This window comes from Salarias fasciatus, chromosome 4 (assembly GCF_902148845.1).
Source record: "Salarias fasciatus chromosome 4, fSalaFa1.1, whole genome shotgun sequence".
Taxonomy (NCBI): Eukaryota; Metazoa; Chordata; class Actinopteri; order Blenniiformes; family Blenniidae; genus Salarias; species Salarias fasciatus.
Window position 1 is genome coordinate 14753924 of NC_043748.1, and position 26328 is coordinate 14780251.

Sequence of the window (26328 nt, forward strand, 5' to 3'; positions counted from 1 at the left end):
GAGTCATCACCATTCTGAGATTTTTAAATCAGATTCATTTGAAATAGTTTTATTCCATATATTGTCTCTCATTTTATTTTACAGAAATTATATTTTTAATTAATTACTCATATTGATTTATTTTCCTGTGGTTCCGGCCGGAAGCGGAAGTTGCAAAGAGAACGTGTGCTTCCTGTGTGGAGGAAGATCCTGCTGAAGGTAAACTTTGTATTTCTTTTTGTTTGCGCAGCGTCGTGTTGCACCTCCAAGCTTCACCGAACCTTCTCTTACAGTATTTGAGAGTGAAAATAAGACGTGGCTGGCTTTTGTGGCAGCAAGCTAAAGTTAAGCGAACGTCCCTGCGAGGGAAACAGGACCCGTGTTTCGGATTAGCTTGTTTTCGTGTTAACTGGTGACTGCCTCTTCCTTTGCCGTTTGTTGTTGCTACTCTTAACAGCTGGTGTCGAAAAGAGACTTACAAACTCTTCACAGATTCTTAAAAACTGTATTTTAAATGCGGTTTAAGGGCGCTTGCCAGGACATCAGCGGGTTTCTATCTGCTTTTTAACATGCGGTGGTGTTAGCATGGACGCTAAAGGGAACCTGTCCCCAGTTGGCTGGGAAACCAGTTGATCCTATACACGGCTTTCTCCACATTCACATCATCTGTAACTATGTGAACAAATCAACAGAAACAGTGTCTGTTTACAGTTTCGAACGAACTGGCTCACAATTGTAAATTCGTGAATGTATGGGTGTGTACACGTGTTTAAATAAGTAGGGATAATGTTATCACTAGTGAGAAAATAAAACTGTATTGATATTTTCTGGTAAATCACATTTTTTAGTCATACACATGTGGATGATTTTAGTTCTGTCGCAGTAGTTTGCTGTATTGATGTTTGTGTGTCATTTGTGTTTGTCTGTCTTCTTCATTTATGTGTTTCTGGTCATGGTTAGTGTGTTGTTCTCACTCATTTTGTACCCCCACGATCAGCAAGAACACAAACCTTGTTTTTGATCATGGAAAGCTCATTCTGTCAACACAGAAATCAGTTGAGTAAATATTATAATACAAACTGTCAAAAAGGTTGATCTTAGCATTTTTTTAACACCTCTCTGATATACTTTATTGTTTTGAGTTTTTGTATGTTTGACTTTTATATTTTCATATTTAAGATAGAATCAATGTCTTTATTGATTGCAGGATTCATCAACAGATTTTTGCTCTGTGTCGAGATGACGGACTCTTCACTTCTCAACTCCGAGCTGAATCTACAGCAGGAGGAGGAACTGTATCAACAGCTGCTCTTGCAGGTAGTTTGACTTCGTACTCGCTACTAGGTATTAAAAGACTAATCACTCTGTTACACAGTGATCTGAGGAGTTATAGGAATTGTCAAAGTGCAGATTGTGGATTTTATTCATCCACTAGTATTACAGTTTTTACTGTTTTTAACTTAACATGACTGGTGGTGTTTAATCTTTTACACTGAAGGTACCATTCACTCCTGTACAATATTACAGTATCAACAACAAAAGGACTTTCATTGATCATTCAGGTTTCTTCATTATCATTTGTTATTTTTTCCCCCACTGTCACCACCAAGACCACCACCAAAATTATTTTAAACATACGAACAATAAATTATGTTTTCCAGATCTATAATGTTGCTACCATATTACTTAAAATAGGGACGGCTGTGCTCTAGTGGGGGAGTACAGTCGTCTTACAATCGGGAGGTTGTTGGTTCGACTCCTGTCTCCCCCCTATCTGCATGTCACAACCCTCCCAGCTATGGGTAAAATAGCACCACTGGTCGTCACGGGAGTGACAAAGGCTAAGGGAGACCGCCCTTACAGAAAAATCCAGAGTGGAGCCCCGAAGGTGGTTGGTTCTCGCATTGCGGCACCACCGGGCAACTCCTGTGGCCGAACTGGCACCAACTGTAAGTGCCAGCCCCTTCTGTTGGACTCTACCAGCGAGGCTGAGAAGGGGGGTGTCTGTCGACTGGGCATCTCAGTTCTTCCACAAACTTTGCCCCGGCTTGTCCATGGCCTCTCTCGAGATTGACGGAGCTCGTCCTCATCGTAAAATCGATGGACTGCCGGGGGGGGGGGGGGGGGGGGGGGGGGGGGGGGGGGATTCTTAAAATCAGTTGTTTTTGGCAGACGTCATTATTGTCATCACATTAGTAGTATGTCCCAAATGTGATGTATGTGTTGCTCCTCTTTTGTAGTAGTTTGGGTTTTAGTTTAGTTTTGTTTAAAATGTAAAAAAAAAAAAAATGGTTTGTCTTCTCTTCATGTTGCTGTTTTGATTGTTTCATAGTCAGACCCCTGTGGCAGTGCTCCTTTGATTTAGTTCTGAATCTTGGGGGGGGGGTTGTTTTGTTTTTTTCAAAAACAGTGTGGACCATTTAATTTCTAATAGTTATCTCTTTCAATAAATCCAAACCTATGTATTTGCTAATAATTTTCTGAGCTTTAAAAAGTATTTTCCAGACTGTAAGAACCTCTTAAGTATCAATAATTTGAAGTGAAGGGGTGGTCAATGCTTTGGATCTCTTTATACTGTCTTCTATTTATTAACCCGGCTCTTTTTATTTCGCAACATGGAGATGGATTGAGGCAGGCATTTGTCACGTCTTGATTTAATCATATCTTAAACTTGGAAACTGTTGCACGCCTGTTTTACTCTGTTGTTTTGGGTTCCCTTTGCATCATAAGTATGTCCTGACATTCTTAGAAAAGCACGATGGTGCATATGAGGATACTTTAGTCGTATGGAGACCATCTGTTCGGAGCTGCTCATTAAGGATTTGGGCTAAAAGTCAAGCAGCAGAGAGTTTTGGCAAACATCCAGTGAAACACAAAGGGAGTATCGCTGCTCTGTACTGGACAGACTTTTACTTCAGTAAACTGTAAATTATAACAACTAAGTTTCACCAGCATAATATTGATAAAGTATAATTTAAAGATTGTGGTAGTTTCTACCGTATTGGAATCTACAAGAAGAAAAAAGTGAAATAAAAGTAACACGACACACTCGCAAAAAACCTGGATTTTATTTGATGTCTTTGCCTCCTGTGAGCCATATTATATAAGTACAAGTAACTTGTTTTATTTATTCATTTATATTTTTGTAGACAATGGGACAAATGCAGACTGAAAATCCAGATTCCAAAGTGATCCGACCACAACCTGGTAAGAAATTAAACAGGTTTGATGATCCAAGCCACAACTGAAATGTGAAAGCTGATCTTTGTGTTTATTTTTTCCCTGTTTCCTTCATTTGTCCTCTTCCCAGGAATGTGTGTGAAGACCGTGTCGGAGCCAGACAAGCAGAAGGTCTTCATCAACATCTGCCAGTCACACTCCGTCCCTCCTCCACCAGAACTGTCCAAGGAGGAGCTGGTGGAGCTGCTCCAGTCGGATGATCCCAGCGGCTACAGAGTTCCCATGAGCCTTGGCGAGCCACACACAGAGGTGGACAACAGTATGTATCTACATCCAGTGATTATAAATCACACCGCCATGTCCGAATCTACCTTAGCAGTACTGAAAACACGTGATAGTGCATTGTTCCCCTTTTTTAAGTGAAAATATCGTAAAACAATTATTTTTTTGTTCTTTTATTTGAAATTTAAGGCAAATTTAAGCTCACTTCCATGAGCTTCTAGTACACTTTTTTTTTCTTGAGTAAAACTAATTTAAACGATCAATTATTCTAGCAGTAGTTCATGATTAGAGTCACGTGCGTAGATGTATCATCACATATGTTAGCATTAAATTTGGAAACTGTCATTAAATCACTTTCTTTTTTTTTTTAATGGCAGCAAGTAATCGCAGCTGTTTCCTTCACGGTCATGAAGATCCTGTCTGATCTGAGTTCTGATTTCTTTCACACCAGCTGATTTGCTGATGTCCTGCTGGACCCGGTGTCAAATGTTTTTTTTTTTCTCATGTTCCCTCGAAAGGGACCAGGCGTTCATCCACAGGCACATGAGAGTCTGAATCACAAACCAGCAGTAGGAAGCACATGCTTGTCTTGCACATCTGGATTAGAAAACAGGTGTTGATAGTGCATGGAGATCTTCTCTTGTTTTAGAATTTAAGAATCCTCTTAAGTTTCATGAGAGGAGAGTGATCTCTGCAATTAATGTTTATTCTTTCTTTTTTTATTGACTGTTTCAATGACTCTCATCAGATGAGAAAAGTCCAAGTGTCAAAAATTCAACAGCAGGCATTTCTTTCTGAGTGATGTTCCCTCTCTCTTCTCTCTCCTCTGTTCGAGGGACTGGCTTACCGCACACAGCGACGCTCTCACCAGCATTGACGCGTTCCTAATAACTTGTTGAGTTGTGTGTATGTTTGATGTTGATTTAGGTGGCTTAGGAACATAAATCAAAAGGTATTCTGTAACCTGTAGGTTCACTCGCAGAATCATCATTATCATACTGGAGTCTTGGCATCACAACAACTCTCACATGCAGCCATGCAAACAAATCCTCTGTTGCCACAGCAGTCGATAAAGATTTTACCGTTAATAATTGCAGCGTTTTTAGAATGCATGGAGACAAACTGGTGATTTGAAAGCGGGAATTATACAACAAAGTACTCTTAACTCCACTTGGAATATTGCCGGTTTGGCTCTGAGATAACCTGCCAGACCTGGAAGTGAGCAGAAATGCAGGCCAGCTGGACGCCTGAGAGACGGTGTCCTGTAGGTTCATTGCCCAAAGAGCCGTGTGAGCTCCCTCGACGATAGAACAATCTGCAGGGTCACTGAGAAGGTCGTGATAAAAACATCACACTGGAGCAGAAATGTGTGTGTAAGAACATATTTGCTGTCCTACAAAAGAAAAGCAGTTAAAGAAATAACTTTTTTTTTTTTGTTGGTCTGTTCCAGGTTCTCAGGGCTGCACGGCGTACGACGTCGTCATCAATCAGGACTTCTTCCAGAAGTGTCAGGTGAGTTTGTACCTGAGTAGGCTTGTTTTATTTTTTTGTTTTTTTTTGTTTTTTATATGCAGCAGTTTAAAACTTAAAAAAAAAAGTGTTTTGGTTAGACCTTCACCAAGATGATTATGAAATACTCTGAGTCCTCAGTTTTACATGAGTGGAACACAACATTCTATTGTGCAATGGATGAAATCTATTTTGGCAAGCCTTTTTAGACTTCAGACAAAAGGGAGATTAACCTCCATGATAAACTCTAACAGTTTATGTTTGAGCAGGTAAAAATAATATTTTTTTTATGTTCCAAACTTCATTCAATCCAAGCTTACAATGGGTTAAGACAGGGTTTGTTGAAAACCAGTCATCCTTGGCTGTCTTTTTGCTGTCTTCTCGGTTTCTATTGATGCTGTCAAATATATTTTGAAGATATAATAACAGAGATATCTGTGTATTTTACCATTTTGATATCCTGTCTTCATCTTGGTAAGTGTGCACGTGTGTGTAATCGATTTATTGTTGGAAATTTACCGTCATTGCAGGTGGAAATTTGTACTCTTTCAGCTTCTCATCTCACCTTGTCATGAATTAAACAATATTCAACTGAAAAGTTATAAATCACAAACCCATGGTATTATTTAGGTATTACTCCCATGTTGAGAAAATAAATACATTTATAGATTTTCTTCACCTTTCCTCCAATCCTGGCCCAAGACATTTTTGCACAAAGCAATCTGGTAATAGTGTGATGATTCATTTGTGTGTGTTTGATTGTGTCTTGTAGAAGGATCCCTTATTCCATCAGTTCATTATCCTGGTGTCCGTCGAAGGCTTAGAGAACAAATACAGTCTGGAGCTAAGTAGAGGTAAGTGTGTGTGTGTGTGTGTGTGTGAGTGTGTGTTTGACTGTGATTCGTGCTGTCAGCAGTTCACACATTTCATATCTGTGTTCCTGCAGACTGGAAGGTGCTGAAGAACAGGAAGTTTTTGGGCTCTGTCAGCGAGCAGAACATCCGGACCAAGAGCAGGCCGGTGATCGAGGAGCTGCAGCCTGAGTGCGTCCCTCCGTCTGAATGTACTGCCTCACAGAAAAAACACACACTCCGCGCTGACATCTGTGTCTCTGCCTTTTCCCTACAGGGAGAGTCAAGCCACTCCCGCCAAAAGGTGAGAGCATTACACTCTGTGTCTCAGTGCAAACTACCGCCTGTAGAAAACCCTGACCTCTGGTCTCACTGTGAGGCAGGCCGGACTTCACGCTGCTTGTGGAGCCCCCTACTGGAGACCCTGAGCACCTCATTGCAGAAATAAGGCTCCCTGGATTGGTGAGACACACACACACCACGTGTACTCTGCACTACACCTCACGAACGGTGTCGTTTTATGATTAATTTCCCATTGACACTTTACATGAACAATAAATAAAATAACAAGATTGCTCTGCCGGTTTAGAGCTTTTTAGCTGATTTTAAAGATTTTCTAGGACAGAGTGGCTGAAGCGCCTGCAGACCCAGAGCTGCAGGTTGCAGTCGATGTACAGCTGAGTGCATCATTTTCTACAAAATGAACTTATCTGATACGCAGCCGTCGTCCCGCTCTCTGGTTCTGGACGTGGGAGAGGACCGCCTGGTGCTGACAGCTCGGCCGTCGCTCTTCCATCTCGACATCTTCCACCCGTTCCTGGTCGACCAGGAGAACAGCGTGGCGCAGTACAACAGGAGCACGCAGGTGAGAAAACACCGCAAGGTCAAACTGCAGGAGGAACGTCTGGAGATTGTGTCACTTCATATGAGGTTTATCTTTTCTTCTTGGCAGATCCTCACAGTGACGATGCCCGTGGTGTCTTCATAGAACTACAGGAAGCATTTCCACATATTTATTTTGCTTAAGATAATATGCTGTCATAATATTATTTTTTTTTAAATAAATCATTCTTAATTTTTGAATCTCTGTTTCCCATCTTCTGTACTGGTCTCATTCAAAATTGACTATCTAGCTCAAAATGAGCAGATTATTCGTTTTTTTAGGTGAATGAGGATGTGAAGTCAAAGCATCCGCCCAAGAAATCATTCAAATCAAAGTATTTGCCTGTATTATAGCTGCTGAAATTGATTCTTCAGATGAAGTTGCAGCAGGTTTTTGGAGGTAGATGCTCTGCGTTCTGCATTTCAGGGTTTCTTGATAAGAGTAGGAATCAATCACAGAGGAAGTGGCAACAAAACAGTTGAGATTAACTGCTAACATGCAGATACAGGTCAATTCTGTTTAAGATTGAAAATACGTCTATAGCTACAGGGATGATATTGATGCTTTCCTCTCAAAAGCTCTGAGTGAATTCAGGATTTATGAGCTGCAACTTTTACCACAGTGCGTCAAAGATGACTTCTATATTGATCATTTTTAGCGACTAGCAGCCACAAAGCCGGTGAAAATTCCTCATCAAGCTTGTTATTTGTCACAGTGTGTCTCACATTCCTGCAGTGAGAGCTGAGGAGCCCTGCAGAATCCCTGAGTAATCCGGACTGATACAGACGCTTCTGAGGGATCAGGCTCCTTTTTAACTTCCCATCTTCAGCCTCACACTGCAGAGACCTGTTTGCTTCTCACTGAGCAAAGCTCTCTGTTCCCAGTCGGTCTCCATCCCCACCAACACTTAAGGTCCTGAACTTCATTAGAGTTGGGATCAAAAGAATATGTTTGCAGATCTAAGTGGCTGAAATTAGTTTTTCTCCGCAGCGTGGTCGATGTGTATCTTCAAGATAGATTGAGTTCAGCCTTCTAGGAGAGACTCGGAGTCGAGCTGCTGCTCGGAAACATCGAGAGGCGCCAGTTGAGGTGGTTCATCTGATTAGGATGCCCTCGGTCGCCTCTCATTAGAGGTTTACCAGGCACGTTCGACTGGGAGAAGGCCTGGAGGGCAGCTTGGGAAACACTGAATGAGAGATATCCCTCATTTGATCTGGAAATGGCATCCCACCGGAGGAGCTGGAAGAAGTGTTTGGCTTTTTTTTCCCCTTTCCTCACTGTTGTCCCAATCTCATGTGGATTAAACAGGAAAGCAGATGAGCGTTTGGTCTGCTGTTGTACACAATCTTCCTCCTTGGATCGTCCATTTCTTCTTTGATCCTTTCAGACCAGCTCCTCATGGCAGACTGAGTTACACAGCTACGATAAGTGACAGAAAAATACCTCCTCCCTTGTCACAAACAGCTTCCCTCCCTCTGCCAGCTCTCTCGGTCGCTCCCTCTCTCTTGGTTTTTGTCACGCCCCGCTCCACCTGCCCCGCGGCACCCCTCCATTTGTCCACTGAGGTCATCCCTCTGTTCCCTCTAATCCAGCGAGGTGCTCATCTTTCTGCCTCCGCTTAATCCACCCGTGGCCCCCAGCCCTGACCACACACACACACACACACACACACACACACACACACACACACACACACACACACACACATACATGAACTTGCAGTTATTCTTGTATTGTACAGTCAGACTCTCAGTAATTCCCACAGCATGCATACCCACATACTCGTTCAGATAGCACACATGCACGCCCATGATGCCTCGCCGCCTCTCCGTATAAAACACACACTCCGCGTACATGTAGCCATTCTCTTGGCCCTCTGTCTGTCTCCTGGGTGTCGTGATCCCACATCCTCATACAGGTACGTCGCCTCCTCTGATATTTGGTGGTTTTATTATCATAGGATAAAATATATAAAAACACAAGTACATTTTATTATGATTTTGTAGGCCAAGATCAAAATAATGGAGTTTAATGACCCGAAAGATTAGGAAGTAAAATATTATGGTAGATTATGCACTTGTTTCTAAAATCAGAATTACTAAAATTTCCATGCTGAGGTTGATTTCTTACACTTAAAAAGAATGTACTGCCCCCCCCCCCCCCCCCCCCCCCCCCCCCACCCCCCCAAAAAAGGTACAATTTAGGACATTTTGATAGACTGCATGTACAAGACAGATAGTGACACTACACAGAAATTTCATTCATCAATCTTATCAATATTTCCCATGGTCTGTGATCACAGTAATTGACATTTTTAGGTGCTTCAATCTCAGGATGAATGGGTCAGTTACACTGTAATCCTTGGGTCTGAAGTTTGATTCCCGATCTCATCCAACCAAAGTGTTGGTAAGTAAGGCAAGGTGATGAAATGGATCTCAGAGCTCAGTGGTGCAAACATCACCGTTACTGTGAAAATATAAAGTTGATTGAGACTGCTCAAGCAGTAAATTGTTCCATTTCAGTAAAAACTGTTTGGTTTTGCATAAAACCATCTAAAAGTCATGCAAAACAAACCCAAATAAGACAAAGTGATTTTAACAAAACTCATACTTCAGTCGTATGTGCTACAGAACCTTAATAGATACTCTTTCGAGAATATATTCGTACGCTGCATTCACAAACTTTATTCATCTCCAGATCTCAGTCCACTGTTTCCCAGACCAAACACTGAGTGTATTCCCCTTTTAACTAAATGATCTTTAGTCAGTTTGATTGATAATGAACGAAAAATTAATGTGTCCAATCCACATATTTACTCCAAGGAAAACGCAAAGATTCTATAGAAAATTTAAAATATTAGCATTTTATGAAAACATTTCACTCAATCTCCCTTTGATTCATTGGATTCAATAAAGAGCAGAAATCTTAAATTGAATGTATTAAAATTTACTGCTGATGAAATGTGGTTGTTTGACTAGATAAACCTTTGCATGCAATATTTTTTAATCAGATGTATAAAAAAAATCACCAAAACAAGCTTTGGATGGTTGAATACTGCCTTTTCAAGTATCCTGGTTGTCATGTGATCAGTGACTTTCCTGTTTGGTTTAATGTTGAATTAGAGGTTTCAACCCCACCGTTGTTTATATGAGCAACAGCTTTTTTATTTTAATGTTTTTTCTCGAAGCTTTGTCATAATATTCTTAGGAAGCCTTCAGTCCATTATTGTCTGTGTTTGGAAGAGGATAACGACTCAAAATACATATTTGGACCCACCAGTGGTTCCTTTGAATCGCTGATAAGAACTTCACAACATGATCAAGAGAAATAGTTTGTTGAAATGCCACTTCCTCATGACATTAAACAATCCTCAAACCAAAATACACACAAAAGACCTCATACAACTAAAGCTGAAGGCTGTTTGGACATTTTATTCACTGGAGAGAGTCTACTGTCTTGATATTAATAAAGTAGAAACGGACCCTTCAAATGAATTTATTTTTCTATTTTTATCTCCACTCTCTTGAATCTATGAATAGCGTACAACAGTCTGTCTCGCACTAATGAGGTATTGTTGCTCATCCATTCTCCTGAGCTCCACCCGCACACCAACCTGCTGCCCTTGACTAAAATTAACCCCACTAAGGCCTGTGCCCGTCGCCCACTGGAACCCGACTCTTCTGCTAAAGCCCCTGGCTCGCGCACGCCTCCTCCCTCCCCTCCATTTAGCTCCAAATGGCCATTTTCCGACTGTTCCAGCGGAGGTGTTGAAATGTGTGTCCCTCATTCATCCATCCATCTGTCAGATCTCCCCAACCAGCCTCTCAGGCTCCATCCAACCATCCGTCTTTTTAGCTGCTTTGTCAGAATACTGTCATGCCGCCAGCAGGGAAAGCACAGACGTCCCAGTCGCTCTCCACAGCCGCCCGGTGGGATGAGGAGATGCTACCGGGCCTGCTGGGAGATTTAATGTCAGCAGGGGGTGTTGGGCTAATCTCGTGCCCCGGGGGCAACCTAATCAAGGACCTGGACAACCTCTACTGGCTTTTCCCATAGCAAAGGAGTTGCGGCTGTACCCCGCCCACAGAGTGAAGCTCGTCATCCACTAAAGAAAAGTTATTTTAACTGCCAGTACTCACATGCTCTTCCTCTTAGTCATTGTCTCAATTTCTTGATGATGACAACCGACGGAGAAAACAGATTAACCAGTGCACAGAACTTTCTCTGCGCCTTCTCCTTGGAGATGTTTTTGCACTCTACCAAAGAAGGGGAAGGCTTGTTTTTCTGTGAGAACCCTATGGACTGAGATCCTCAGATGTTGAGCAACATACCAACAGATTTACACTGAAAATACTCAAGTGTGTCCCAAAGATATCCATGTGTAAAACAAAACATTTAAATACACTGTACATTTTGCACAATCCCAGAAATAACAAATACACATGATGAAATGTATATCTATATCAACTGATTTTAAAGGATCTTTATGGTATTTTATCAAAGAAATTGGTTCCTTTTTTGTTAAATTTTGCCAACAAAAGGTAAAAAAATCAACCCGTATCTGAACTTGTTCTGTCCTAGAAAAGAATAAAACTCATTATTAACGTATTACATGCAGTTTTCTTAAACCTGTCAAGCGGGACTTTTGATACCTTCCATTCATGCATCTCAAGGTTGCACGGAGCCGAAGCCTTTTCTCAGCTAAAAACACAGAGAACACAGTGGCTGGGTCTGCAATCCATCACATGAAGAACATGCAAACTTCACACGTCATTGTCATAAAGGTTTGGACGCCACCGCTCTGAACGGAGAAAGGAGTGAGGACACAAGTGGGGGACGAGAAAGTAAAGGAAACCCTACCCCAGCCGGCGTTTATGTGTTTTGACCCCCATCACATTCTCACCTGTTGACGCTCCATCAATCTCCCCACCTCTCCACCCGCCTGCCAGGAAGGTGTCAACGTCACCGCCGACTGTGAACATCAATCCACGCGTGGTTTAATGTCAGGACAATGGCAGCTCAAAGGGACAAAGAGCATTGTGTGTTTTCCTATCTCCAAAGTGACTAATCGCCGACGAACCACAGGCTATGGCCACCTGTGATTTAGGGGGATGCCTCACTCATACCTTCACATCTGTGATATATAATGTTACAGAGCTGTAGAGAGAGTACGGTGTCAGGAGCATGTGAACTCTTTAGGGTTTCGACAATGTACTAACTGTAAGTTTGATTGATTGTCTGGAATGTCATCCGTCCATCAATCTTTTTGAGTGCTAATGGTTAGGCCCTTTTATTATTACAACAATGCAGTTTTATGCAGTAAATCTTTTATCTCAGAACGTGGGCACTTGTGTTGTTGCTTTAATATCAGCTTTCGCTGAACTCCAGTAAAGTAACCTGGCTGCATTTTATTTTTCATGTTGTTATTAACTGTGATCGTGTTATTTTCTTTTCTCCGCTGCAGCCATGTCAGATGTAGAAGAGGAATACGAGTGAGTGGAGCCATTCTTTAAAATTACATATGTCTCTGATTTAAATTCTGAAAACTGTGATATTTATTAAGAATATGTCTCTTCTTTCCCTGTGTCGTCCCTCCAGGGAGCAGGCAGAGGGTAGGTCCGGTCAGACACTCAAACATCCAGCAAAGAGACTTGAAGAGAATCTAGAGTCTGACCTGCCGTTCTCTGTTTCTTCCCCCAGAGGAGGAGGAGCAGGAGGCTGAGCCTGAGCCGGAGGAGGATGGAGGTAAGGTGACAGAGGTTTCAGTTGGAAGAGACGCTCAGCAGCAGTCGCTTCGGCCCCTCTCCGTGTTAACTGTGTGAAGCGACGGGTGATCCTCTCACTAACTGGCCTTCCCCTTTTCACTCTGCTTCCCCACTGGCTGACTCTGTCCTGGTCCGGGTTATCAGAGCAACAGGAATATCAAGGTAACGCTACACCATCACCAGCCTCACTTTTAGACTCCATTTAGCCTTAAAAAAGAAAAAAAAGAAAAAGAAAAATGCATCAATGAGCTGTTATTCATGTGATATGACAAACTCCGGATGTAGTCTGTTGTGTGAAATCAGATGCCTCCAGCTGTCACCTTCGCTGCTGCTTGACAAAATCTGTGTTATAAAGTCTGAAAAAACAGGAACAATCTGGACTTTTCACACCTTCAGTAACTAGTAGCAGTGGATTTCACACTGTTCAGAAAGGGCTTAAAGCCTCAACTTTCACCTGCATTGTGTTTTCATACACAGTGCGAATTAAATCATTTTATGACCTGCCATTTGTAAGGATAAATCGTTTATCATATTCTCACTTCCATGTGCATTTCCTGTTTCCTGTTTCAGCTGGTAAGTTGAAGGCACAAACACTCAAAACTGAAAATGAACATGAGGGTCATACAGTATTCAGCTGTGTCACAGTAAATATTGTCCTGTTTTGAAATGTGTTTTGCCTTTATACCATGTTTTATTCATTTCTGCATCTACAACAACTGTGTGTATGCATTCTGACGATCACTTTATACTGTTGTTCATATACGAGGAGAGTTTCACCCTCTCTGAGAGGTTTTCAGAGGATTTCAGGCACATGGGGGTCAAGTCAGACTTCTTAATGTTTTTATAATGTACGTTATCTATATTGTGTACTGACAGCGTGAGCTCAATGGCCATCAGCTATTACCTTCATTGGTCACCAATGCTGCCATTTTTTTTTCCATTTCCCTCACTTTATGTTTTGGTATGCACTCTCTCTCTTTCTTCTCCTTTCATTTCTATCTTCTATTCCTTCCTCTATTTTCCTAATTTTTTGCTTCTACCTGTTTTTGCCTGATTATTTTTCCATCCATCATTGTTCCTTCGTGTGGCTTTCCACATGTTCACATTTCCTCCACAATTTACGATTTCTTCATCATTTCACTTCCAACACCGCTGCCATCCCTCCATCCATCCATCTTTCATCCCGTTTTTCTGTGGCTGGTCCGTCAGATCAAGATGCCCAGGAGGAAGGTGAGAGTTATAAGAAGTGTGATTCCCTGATGTGGTAAAAACCTGTTGCACAATTGCCAAATTAATCACCCAATGGACTAAAATTTGGTTTCTCCTTTACATAAATCCTTCTGGACTCCCTTCCTTTAACAAAAATCCTTCAAAGTGCTTTGACTTCATGATGTTTTTTTTGTTCAAACACTGTTTTTAAATGTCTTTGATGAGATATTTGAAGTCACACAGAGGTTTAGTTACTACACAGAGTTTAATTACTAAAAAAAAAGATCCTTGTTTTGTGTTGCGTTGTCTTTTCTGTCCCATGCTTGCCGTGTTTTCCTTCATACTGTCTTCCTGAACCTCTGGTCCCTTTGCACACCTGTGGGGAAACATTTCTTCACACATGTAGTTGCTTTTAGATGCTAATTTTGTGTCTTTATTCCACAGAAGAGGAGCGTCCCAAACCCAAGTATGTCCAGTCACTGTTTTCTTATTTGTTTTGGTATTTTAACACAATCCTCATGTCTTTTGTATTTGCTTGACTCCATTTTTGTTGTTTTTTTCCCCTCCAGACCCATGGTGCCCCAGCTGGCTCCTCCAAAGATTCCTGAAGGAGAAAGAGTGGATTTTGATGTAAGTAATAGAAAGTGATGTCAAGCAGTTTTCCGTATTCCGAAGCACCTTTGCCAACAGGGAATTTTCATGCAAATTCACACTTTGATTAAAAGACGCAAATCAATTAATTCTGCAGAACAGAATTCAAATCACACAAAGTCTGTTTATTTGAGTTTGTAATTTCTCATAAGTAGCACGAACATCCAGAAAAGCATCTCATCAAAATCAGTTTCCAGTACTGGAAGCTGTGCACTGTCTTTGGTTTTATGGTTCATTACAATGATTTTCACGCTGTTTTTCTTTTCAGTCACTGGTCGTCACAGTTCAGTTCACTATTAATCGTCTTGACCCAACACACTCCACACAAAATGCTCAAAAACAGCCTCTTTACCGACAACAAATCAGCCTAGATTCTTCATATTAACCTTCTCTTTGGACAAGCCTTTGTTCCTATATTAGTTAATCACCTCTTATTGAGAAAATTTCCATTTTTAAACTTTTTGATGTTTTGAAGACATTTAGTCGAATTTAAACATGGATGTTTATGATCAGAAGTTTAGTCAATTGTTGTAAATCAGGTCACTAGCCAACTAAAACCCAGATGAAATTCAACAATGGTCTTTTCAGGTCAGTCAAATCAGAGTTTGGGTAGCTGTTATTGGGCCACACAGTCCAATATCCTCTGTTTTCATCTGACTGGACTTTAACCTTCTTGGTCTCACAATCTTCACTCTTCTCACCAGCTGATGTAAATAATAAAAGCATTGTGTTCTTCCACCAGGACATCCACAGGAAGCGTATGGAAAAGGACCTAACAGAGCTGCAGACCCTGATCGATTTCCACTTTGAGCAGAGGAAAAAGGACGAAGAAGAACTTATTGGCCTCAAGGACCGAATTGTAAGTTTACTTTCATATAGCGTGTTCAAAATCAGTAAATAAATACACATGGGGCACAATATACCCTAATCAATATGCATGTACTGAAGAAAGTCACGTTGTCCATGGTTTCTTTCCTCAGGAGCGTCGTCGGTCCGAGAGAGCTGAGATCCAGAGAGTTCGAGCAGAGAAGGAAAAGGACCGACAGAACAGGATTGCGGTAACAAGCATCCAAAAATGTTTCATAAAATTAGGATTTAGGAGTCTTCATTGATCTGTAACAAGTGCCTGGTGCTTGGAGTTAGCTTTGTTTATTATTGTATCTTGGCTGGTTCATGCAGAGGGTTTTTTTTTTTCTCTTTGAAAGTGAATGTGACCGTTCATCATCCTGTAGGAGGAGCGTCACAGAAAAGAAGAGGAAGAGGCCAAGAAGAAGGCTGACGATGAAGCCAAGAAGAAGAAAGTGCTCTCTGGCATGTCTAACTTTGGCGGTTTCCTTGCCAAGGTCAGTCAGATGCTTTCTTCTTTAATAATCCGTTATGCTGATGACAAGTGACGATGAAGAGGATGACTGCATTGTGTGTGTGTGTTTTTTGTTTTGCTGCAGTCTGAACAGAGGAAGGGAAAACGCATGACAGGCAGAGAGATCAAGAAGAAGACTCTGGCTGATAGACGACAGCCACTGGCTGTCGACAATTTGAGGGAGGATGCACTCAAGTGAGTTCTCTCTGATGTGTATTCATATCCTTGAATTGTCCATTTGTCACCACAGATTGGATTATTTTGTTATAAGTTACCCCAAATGTGTAAAACTCTCGGAAAGCAAAACAGAGGCATGTGTTAGTTGCTGCTTTTATTTACCAGTACCTGCAGCAAGTACGGGTAAATGATGGGACAGTTAAGGCATAGATGATGGCTAGAATTATATATATGACTTTTTTGCACCTCACATAAAATTATTATCTATTAATAATAACCGATTTTCCATACTTGCTGTGTTACAGCTCAAACATGAGTTTATTAGCTCCTGCTCATAACTGGGTCTGTGCAAAACGAAATGTTATGTCTATAACTTCGGTTCCCTGAAGGAGAGGAACGAGGTACAACACATATTGTATGGGATATCACGCCCCTTACGGCCTGCTGAAGACACCTCTATTCACGCCTTTACGGCAGATGATCTGTGATGACGTGGATGGCCCGCCCTCCGCTTATAAGCGGCCGTCATCACAGACATCCCTCAGTTCGATAGCCGCTCTTCACGAAGCCCAGCTGACTGCGGGTCAATCAAGTGTTGTACCTCGTTCCTCTCCTTCAGGGAACCGAAGTTATAGACATAACATTTCGTTCCCTTTCAGTCGATTCACTCGGTACAACACATATTGTATGGGACATATATACACGCCCCGCAGAGCTGCCACCAAACCCGAGCCTAGCCTGCAACCTAGTGCGAAGCCGACCCAGCAGAAAGGACAGACTGAGCCACCGAAGGGGCCGTCACGTCCAGCCGATAAAACCGCATAAAAGTATGAGGAGATGACCAGTCAGCTGCAGCACAAACATCAGTTATAGACACTCCCTTAAACATCGCCCAGGAAGTAGCCAGGCCCCTGGTAGAATGAGCTCTCACTCCCCGGGGCAGCGGGAGGCCTCTGCTGCTGTAGGCGGAGGAAATAGCCTGCACAATCCAGTGAGAAAGCCGCTGCTTAGACAGGGCCTTACCCCTAGCTGGATTAGCAAAGCAAACAAACAGCTGGTCACACGAACGCACATCCTGCGTACGGTCAATGTAGGCGCGTAGAGCCCGCACCGGACATAATAAATGCAACCTCCTCTGTTCCTCAGACTCAAAAGGAGGCGGACAAAAACTCAAAAGTTCAAAGGTCATAGCGCTGTAGGCTGCAGGGATGACCTTAGGTAAATACGCCACATTCGGGCGTAAAGTAACCTTAGTCCCATCACCAGAAAACCGGGTGCATGAAGGACTCACTGATAAAGCATGCAGGTCACCCACTCTCTTCGCAGAGCACAAGGCGAGAAGCAATGCAGTTTTGTATGAAAGAAATTTCATATCCACAGACTCAATAGGTTCAAACGGCGGCCCACATAAGGCCTCCAACACCAGAGTTAGATCCCACGAAGGAACGCCAGATCGAATCACCGGCCTCAGACGGCGGACTCCTCGTAAAAACCGTACGGCAAGAGGGTGCGCGCCTGGAGACACACCATCAAAGCCCACATGACAAGCCGATATGGCCGCCAAATAGACTTTAATGGTGGAAAAGGAGAGACCCTTATCCAGAAGCTCCTGCAGAAACGTCAAAACGTCAGCAATAGAGCACTGAAACGGGAGAACACTGCGGTCCTGACACCACTGTTCAAAGGCCCGCCATTTATATGCATAAAGACCCCTGGTGGACGAGGCCCGAGCACTCTGAATTGTCGCCACCACATTAGGGGGCAGACCTCTCGCTAATAAGATGGACCTTTCAACAGGTAGGCATGCAGCCGCCACAGTTCCGGGCGCGGATGCAACACCTGACCCCCCGCTTGAGAGAGGAGATCCTCGCAGACTGGGAGCCGCCATGGCGTTGCTGCCAGTAAGCTGATTATCTCCGCATACCATGACTTCGCTGGCCACTGAGGGGCCACCAAGATCATGAGCAGGCCCTGCTGCCGCACCCTCTCCAGTATTGACAATATCATCTCCACTGGAGGAAATGCATAGAGGAGCACGTTCGGCCACGGGTGGGCCAGAGCGTCCATCCCCAGAGGAGCATTGCGGTCCATTATGGAAAAGAACCGAGGACAGTGCGTGTTCGCTGCGGTTGCAAACAGATCCACCTCTGCCCTGCCGAACCTTTCCCATATCTGAGCCACCACCCGTGGGTGCAACCTCCATTCTCTCACCATAGGACCCCCCCTGGAGAGAAGATCCGCCCCCAGATTCAGACAACCGGGAACGTGGGTAGCTCGGACTGACAGGAAAATGACACTGCACCACTGCAACAGAGAGTGACACATCCTCAGCAGGGGAAGCGAATGAGTGCCGCCCTGCCTGTTTATATAGGACACCACTGTCGTGTTGTCCGTCCTGACCAGGACATGCTGGCCGGCCAGGTACTGACAGAAATGCCGCAGAGTTAAGAAAACCGCTAGCATCTCCAAGAGATTGATGTGCAGCCTGCACTGAGTCGGTGACCAGACTCCTCTCACCGTCGCCCCGTCGCACAGACCCCCCCAGCCCTTCAGGGAAGCATCCGTGGACACCACCTTGCGCAACGTCACCCTGCCTATCGGGGAGCCCTGACACAGCAGGCCGGGCTCCCGCCATGGCCGGAGAGCTAGCAAGCAGGAAGGCGTCACCGTCAGCTTTCTCTGAAGATGCCGCGCTGGGCACAACCGGTGAGAGCGAGACCAGCGTTGAAAGGCCCGCATCTTCAGCAGACCCAGCGGCACCACTGCTATCATGGAGGCCATCATGCCGGTCAGCTGGAAAACCGTGCGAAAACGGAGTCTGCGTCCCAATTGAAACCGAGCGAGGCAACGGTGAAACGCGGTCACTCTGTGTTCTGACAACCGTGCTCGTCCCGTAATTGAACATATTTCCAGTCCGAGGAATGAAAACTGTTGCCGCGGAACCAGAGAGCTCTTCTGAGGATTCACAGAAAATCCTAGTGACTGAATGTGCGACAGTAGCAGCGACAGCTGCGCCGCCGCCTGCTCTCTGGAGCTGGCCACCAGAGCCCAGTCGTCCAGATACGCCAAAATACGCATGCCCCTCTCTCTGAGGGGAGACAGCGCCGCTTCTACACACTTGCTGAAAGTGCGTGGGGCGAGAGACAAGCCGAACGGCAGCACCAGGTACTCGTAAACCGAGCCCTCGAATGCAAACCTCAGGTACTGCCTGTGGTCGGGATGAATCGCGACGTGGAAGTACGCGTCTGTTAAATCCACGGATGCAAACCAGTCCCCCGGGCTGACCGCGGTAAGAAGTTGTCTGAGAGTTAACATCTTGAACTTGTAAGTCCTTAGACGTCTGTTTAATACTCTCAAGTCCAAAATAGGACGGAGACCGCCCCCCTTTTTCGGAATAACAAAATACCGGCTGTACCAACCTTTGTTTTCCTCTGAGGCGGGGACCACTCGAATCGCCCTCTTGAGCAGAAGGGTCCGTATTTCTTCTCTCATCACCGCCGCAGCTGCCCCAGAAACCACGGTGTTTACCACTGACGTGAACCGCGGAGGTCTGACTCGGAACTGCAGACGGTAACCCGTAGCAACGGTGCGCTCTACCCAGGGGGATAGTGCGCATGCGCGCCACTGAGAGAGACGTGCCGCCAGTCTGCTGATCTGGGGCACTGTAAGTGGAGAGATGTCGCCCCCTAGCGTACCAGGGGGGAATGACACCGTTTGGCTGCCCTTCTGCACAGAAGGTAGAGGACTGCTGCCCTCTAGCGTGCCAGCAGGGAATGACATCACCTGACTGCCACTTATTTGAAAGCGACTTCGTTGCTTTATTTTTTGAAAACCCATAACATTCTTTATTAGAACAAGGTTTTGAACACAACACGCACCAGAAACATTTGAGTGTGTGGGGGGAAAGTGCTTGGGAGACCATGTTTGGGGAGTACAGCGCCGTTTGGGACTGATCCCCTGAACATAACATTGAACCCGCCTCACGGGGGGCAAAACATGAAGGGCCGCAGCGTCTCCCTGCTGCACGGGCCCTTCCTGACTCCATCCCAGGGTTAGGACGGCTGGTTCTTCTTCCTCTTAGGCGCCGAATCCTTCCGGATGCCTGGAGGTGGGCCCTTACTCCAAGCCGAGTGGCGTGGAGGCTGAGCGGGTAGTTGGTGTCGCGCCTGTTGTCCCTCCTGGACATTGGCCGTCGGAGTCGCCCTCTTAGGGAGCGGCTGCACGGCTACAGGCCTGCGGGATCCGGATGCGGATCTGGGTTTTACCTCCCGTCTGGGAATGATGCTGCGCAGAGCTTCGTTCTGCTTCTTCCCCAGCTCAAATCTCGCCTGGATGGCGTCCAGCGACTGACCAAACAGGCCCGCAGTGGAGACGGGTCCGTCCAGATACAAGGCCCTGTCTCTCTCCGGGACATCAGACAGAGTCAGCCACAGATGTCTCTGCGCTACCACGGTAGACGCCATTCCTCTGCCGAGGGAAAGCGCTGCACCGCGAGCCACACGGAGAATGTAGTCTGTGGCGACTCTGACCTCGTCCAGGAGAGGAGACAGCGGGTTGTCTGGGGGCAAGTGCGAACCCAGCTCCGCCAGACACATAGCCTGGTACGTCTGCAGCATAGTGACAGAGCTCAGCGCGCGGGCAGCACCCGCCTGAGCTCGGTAAATTTTTTCCAGCTGTGACGCTGAAAATCTGCAGTGCTTGGACGGGAGGGAGGGGGCCCCGCCGACACCATGGTTATGGGACGGGGCCAGGTAGGCCGCCAGAGACGGCTCCATCGGTGGCGGGTTAACCAAACCCGCCTTCTCCGCTCCGTCCAAGTCCGAATATTGTCCATAGCCGGGCACCGTGACGCGGGTGGACAGTGGTTTGTCCCATGACGATGTTAGCTCCGCCACAAAGTCCGGGAACATTGGCAGAATATTTTTCACCGCTGCCGGCTCGGGGGGTAGAAAAAACCCCGCAAACCGTGACGGTTTCTGGGACGGCGGAGGAAACGGCCACTCCACCTCCAGCTTCTCCGCTGCTCTGCGAAACAGCGAGAGAAATGAATTGTCGTCGCGGTTAGCCGAAGCCGTGGCTGCGGCTAACTGCTCTGACGGCAAGCCCTCGTCCTCCGACAGCCCATGCATGTCCAGACCGATGTCCAGCACGTCATCGTCGTCATGATGGGCTGCCAGACCAAAGGGCTGGTCAGCCAGCTCGGAGGACCCGGGGTCAAACCCGGCTGCTTCCTCCACTTGCTCCATGTGGTCCGCCCAGCTAGTAGCGGGGACTTCGACCTGGAGCTCCTCGTCGTCGGAGCCAGACGAAGCTGGGTCCCTGGACTCGGAGAGGAGGGGGTCCTGCCGTGCTGCTGAAGCACCCAGCACTTTTTCCACGAACTTGACCCGTCTCTCGGGTGTCGACCGCTGAAGCTGGAGACAAAACTCACACGCTTCGGGGTCCGCCAACGCCCTCCTGGCGTGGACAACACCCAAACAGACGGGACAAGCCTCGTGCTGGTCCTTCTCGTGTAAGGAGAAGCCGCATCCCTGAGGACAGGGACGAACAGAAGACTTCTTCCCCACCTTCGGCCTCGTGCTCATGACGAGACACGAAGCCTGTACCAGTCCGAAATTAGCGCTCCGCGGGCAGTCACCTGCTACAGCAGTAGCAGAGGCTAACACCAACAGCGAGCTGTTTAGCTAATTCCAGCACCGGAGAAAACAAGCTAACTAGCAGCAGCTAGCTAACCTGTCTCGGCGAGGTGTTCTTAGCGCAGTGAAGAGCGTAAGAACTGAGGGATGTCTGTGATGACGGCCGCTTATAAGCGGAGGGCGGGCCATCCACGTCATCACAGATCATCTGCCGTAAAGGCGTGAATAGAGGTGTCTTCAGCAGGCCGTAAGGGGCGTGACATCCCATACAATATGTGTTGTACCGAGTGAATCGACTGAAAGGGAACAAGATTCTCTGTAAACGACTTGTTTGTGTTTTTCAGGCAACAGGCCCAAGAAATGTGGAACTGGATCTACCAGCTGGAATCTGAGAAGTTCGACTTCATGGAGCACATGAAGCATCAGAAATATGAGGTATTATTGTCAGATTGTTGTTCTACTTCATGTAAAAGAAAACTGAACATAATTAGCTATACGCAGAGGTTTCACCGTCCATGTTTTCCTGTCTGTTTGTCCTGCAGATCATCGTGCTGCTGAACAGAATCCAACATGCTCAGAAGTTGTAAGTATTTCATAAAACTAGTTTGGCTTAGCTCTCCCTTTGGCAGCAATTCTCTTCTCACCCCTGTCCCTCTGTCTTCCTCCTTCAGTAAAAAAGGCCACGGCAAAGGGAAGGTGGGCGGACGTTGGAAGTAAAGCAATTCAAAAAAACAAAAACTCCACAGACACAAAAAGCAGAAAAACCGCACATCTACGTAAGATAGCAGGCTCAAATCATGAAACAATAAAGGAATTCTACTTTTCTTTCCCATGATTGTCTTCTGTCTGAGTCTTCCTGCACACCGGTGGATATTATCTCTGAGTTATTGATGATAAAACTCCATGCACTTCTCGCGGTTGTCATTGGTCCTGGTTGTGACTTTGTGAAGTTATGGAACATTATGAAAGTGTATTTTATTACTTATTTAAACCCCATTGCAAGTGCAGCTTTAAATATCTTCTAATGATACATTTAAAGAACGCCACCTCTGATTGTGACACACGGAACAACCACGTTGACCTGTTCTTAAAGAGAGATTACACAACTGCTTGCTCCTATACTACTGGAGTATTGCATTTATGGACTTATTACAATTCAGAGAATTAACAGTAACGTGTTGAACTCTACTCTGATGGATGACAAAATGACAGCTCCACAATAATTACATGGTTTCATGGTAAAGTATGAATTTCGGCAGATTATGCTGCTTGTGAATTCAAGGTGGTTTTCCTTTAAAAAACCTGCACTGTCTGGCTTTCAAAATGAAGTTTCATTGCTATTAAAGGTGCACTCTTTTGTACCCTCTGAAGATAACTTTATCAGGAAAGTCAATATAACTCAACCCACATTCCTTTTTTTCTTTTCAAACCCACACTGATGAGTTCATGGCAGCCATGGACCATCGACCATGGTCTACAGAATATAGTGGGAAGATAGAAGCTTCTACAATTTATTTTTGACTTGTGCCAGAGTACTGGCAATTTCGAGTTCAGTTATGGAGAGTTCTTGAATGTGTTGGACTTTTAGAATTTGTCAAAATTCTGGATTGTGTCTGAGTTCTGGAGCGTGGCAGAGTTCTAGAATTCTGGCCTTTGTTAGAATTCCAGACTATGTCAAAGTGGTGTGAATCCTCTTACAAAACACTAAACCTTGAAATATCCAAAACAACAACCACCAGATGACAATATTTAATTTTCAGACATTGAAATGAGAGCCATATGGGGTGAACGGCCCCTCTTGTCACAGCTGCTGACTGGTATTTGCGCGCTTGAACATTGTGACGGGCTTGCTGCCAGCGTCATACGTCAAATCTGCAGCCCTCCTGATTTACAGGGATGAGATTCTGTGCTCTGGTCTGTCTCCATCAGTGGTGACGCACCAACAGATGTTAATAGCTGCACAGTAGCCTGTCTGGAATGTTGTTGTTCGGTTTTAATGTGCTGCAGTAGTGTTAGATTCCATGTTCATCACAGTCCATCTCGCTTGACGTACCATCAACAAAAGCGTGCACTCACACCAGAGATAAGAAGAGATAACAGAGAGTAGAAGGAACATTTATCCATCTATTGAACTGTCTTCATGTAAAAGCTTGATCATTTCACAGTCAACAGAGTACAAACAAAAAAAGTATGAAAGGCCTGAAAGACAAGATAAGAAGACTGAACGGTTGAAAGTTATATCTGTTCGGTTTATATTTATTCATTTTGCTTTGAGAAAAAATCAATCTGCAGACAGGCACTCATGGACCTAAGGCCAGCGGTCGAGCACAGTTTGAACGCATTTGGCCTCTATCAAAATTTCTGCAGAGTCTCTTGATGACGCACTTATGAAATTCCTGTGTATTGAAGCAGGAAGACACTGAAAACATGTTACTCACAGCTGCATCGCAGAGTAAAAGTAGCTTTCTGTTTTCTGGGAATGAAGTCTCATGTAGGCAGAACAACCCTCAGCAAGCAATGAATTAAACTTTACCTCAATTTTGAGTCTGCAGTTGTGATTTTCTCCTTTTACTCAAAGCAAAGTGGTCCCTCACTTGGCTAAACACTGGTATTACAACATCATGAAAACAAACCACTTATGTTAAACTGCAACTCATTAAAAATCACCAGATGAAAAAAATGGGACAATAGTGCACTAGTGTTATTTTTGTTATAGTTTTCATCCAGGTTTTTATACTTATTTTTGGGGGTTTTTTTCAGTGACCATTTACAGTTTCATTGGTGTTATTCTGTTTGATAGCCTTTTATTGATTTTGCATGGTATTTGTTACGGGTCCCAAAGTGTCGTGACCACTGTAACAAAGAGATCGTGGTCCGTTGTCTCACTGGAAAACAGGAAAATATGCGTAAAGAAGTGAAGACACGAACCGCCTGTGTTTCTTCCCAAAACTCCTCTTTTTATTAAACAATCATGAAATCCCTAACTTAAATCATGAATCATCTTCACATTTGTCTTCACATCTGTCTTTCAGTGTCCTTTTGTTGTTTAGTCCATCCAGAACAATATGATTCTTTTCACAATCACTTTTCAGTTCCATCGCAAACATTAAACAGGATATGTTCAATTATCTTCAAGTATCCATACAAGTTTCATAACTACCAGAAAATGGCATTAAGTGTAGTGCAATCTTAGTTAATTCACACACACATTCTGTATTTGAAGTTTAACTCTCTTCACATTATTGAACACTGGCACAGAAGAAGCACAAATAAACTCAACAGATCAGTTAATTACAGTTCCACAAAAATATAACATTAAATCTTTTAACACACGGTATCTTTGCAATGAATTTGAACAATAATATATTTACACAAGCACAAAGACAACATATTTACACAGCGGTCAAGTAATCAGGGTCCCAGCATATCAAATACTAATCTAAAGTAAGAGTATCAGTTTTCTTTAAGTGCATCAAGTCACAGAAGTATAAAGTCAGAGAATAACACCTCATGGTGTAAAATGGCGTGGTGCAGAATTCACCCACGTTGTTGAGCTGCGAGCTGTTTCCACTCATTCATTCATTCAATCAATTAAATTCGAAAAAAACATGCGCAAAACACATCCAACTCGCGCTATAAGACACTTAAGTTTCGGTTTTGATTCTGTGTGATTTTCAGAGTGCACTGACCTGGAAAACAGGAAAATATGCGTAAAGAAGTGAAGACACGAACCGCCTGTGTTTCTTCCCAAAACTCCTCTGAGGAGACGGGTGCGGTCCGCACCGAGAGGAACCTGGTTGGAACAACACCATCTGCACATTGGTTCCGCTCTTCATCTTTCAAATAAACTGAGTCCAGATCACAATAAATCTCAAATTAATTACAATGAATGTTTCTTTACATTGATCATACAGTGATTTGATATAAACACAAAATAAAATACAGTTTATGCATAAATGTAGTCACATATTTTGAGTGCATCACACATTGTGTAGCACATTGGCAAACTCATGTAGTTTCCTCAGTGCTAATCCTACAGCTGTGTCCTGATTTATCTCAAGTTCTTTCCCTTTTTCTTCCTGTGTGTCTTGATTTCTCAAGGACATTCTTATCTTCTGCTTCCATCAGAAATACAGTAGGAGTAGGAAGTAGGATTCATATACAGCAGCTTTGCATAAACATTGAAGAGTACATAATATAGAGTCTGTGTGACTGTCCACCATGAATGTCTATATAGATAGACTTGTGAAGTGTTGACTGTGAGCGGTGTGAGGGATTTGAGTTTGAACCCCCTTTGCATCAGGAGGAACTATTCACACTGACTTCCTGTTGTGACCCCCGTCAGAAGGAGCAGTCCAATACACACTTACTGCGGTCCTCCTCTGCCCTGTGCTAACTATAAGGCCTCCTCCCTCCTCCTCCTCCTCCTCCCCCTCCCCTCTCCTCCCTCTAATTCCTGCCTCACATGTTTGGCTCTCTGCGTGAGACAAGGACTAAAGAGGACACACGGTTAATCCAGTCTTTCACTTGCTCCACTGGATCAGAGTGCGCACCGACAAGCATGCAAACTGACCCCTCAAGCCAATTGCATCAGTCATGGCCAAACTTCCAGGCCAGAAGATTCCTCAGCGCACACATAAACTACCAAAAGCAGCAGCAACAACAAATACCAGCTGATGGAATAGTCCCTCTTACCCAAAACAATGTCGAAGTTTAACTGGAGGATGTATTCTTACTGGGAAACTCAGGATATACTGGTTAATGGTTAAAATTTTAAAACAAGGTGACATCTTTGATTTTAAACACGTCATTACCCAATTGTGTGTTTACCCGATTACCCTTCATT

At 44.4% G+C, this 26328-nt stretch overlaps 2 protein-coding genes across 4 annotated transcripts; both read left to right on the top strand.

The window, feature by feature from the left end:
• Positions 1-143: 143 nt before the first annotated feature.
• On the top strand, positions 144-6884 carry pih1d1 (PIH1 domain containing 1). 2 transcript variants are annotated; one of them, XM_030088707.1, is made up of 11 exons: positions 144-198; positions 1187-1296; positions 3129-3186; positions 3290-3478; positions 4892-4953; positions 5723-5804; positions 5897-5993; positions 6079-6105; positions 6185-6263; positions 6523-6666; positions 6754-6884. In XM_030088707.1, exons 2-11 carry the CDS (start codon positions 1219-1221, stop codon positions 6787-6789), a joined length of 852 nt encoding a protein of 283 aa, XP_029944567.1. In that variant the 5' UTR covers positions 144-198; positions 1187-1218; the 3' UTR covers positions 6790-6884. The 2 variants fall into 2 exon arrangements, with proteins under 2 accessions (XP_029944567.1, XP_029944568.1); XM_030088708.1 differs by lacking the exon at positions 144-198 and adding an exon at positions 275-1034.
• Positions 6885-12148: 5264 nt separating this feature from the next.
• tnnt1 (troponin T type 1 (skeletal, slow)) lies at positions 12149-22317 on the top strand. Of its 2 annotated transcripts, XM_030090328.1 has the most exons (14): positions 12149-12176; positions 12283-12296; positions 12385-12429; positions 12594-12611; positions 13659-13679; positions 14103-14124; positions 14228-14288; positions 15052-15168; positions 15290-15367; positions 15542-15652; positions 15755-15864; positions 21827-21917; positions 22025-22065; positions 22154-22317. In XM_030090328.1, exons 1-14 carry the CDS (start codon positions 12151-12153, stop codon positions 22197-22199), a joined length of 801 nt encoding a protein of 266 aa, XP_029946188.1. In that variant the 5' UTR covers positions 12149-12150; the 3' UTR covers positions 22200-22317. The 2 variants fall into 2 exon arrangements, with proteins under 2 accessions (XP_029946188.1, XP_029946189.1); XM_030090329.1 differs by lacking the exon at positions 13659-13679.
• The last annotated feature ends 4011 nt before the right edge of the window (positions 22318-26328 follow it).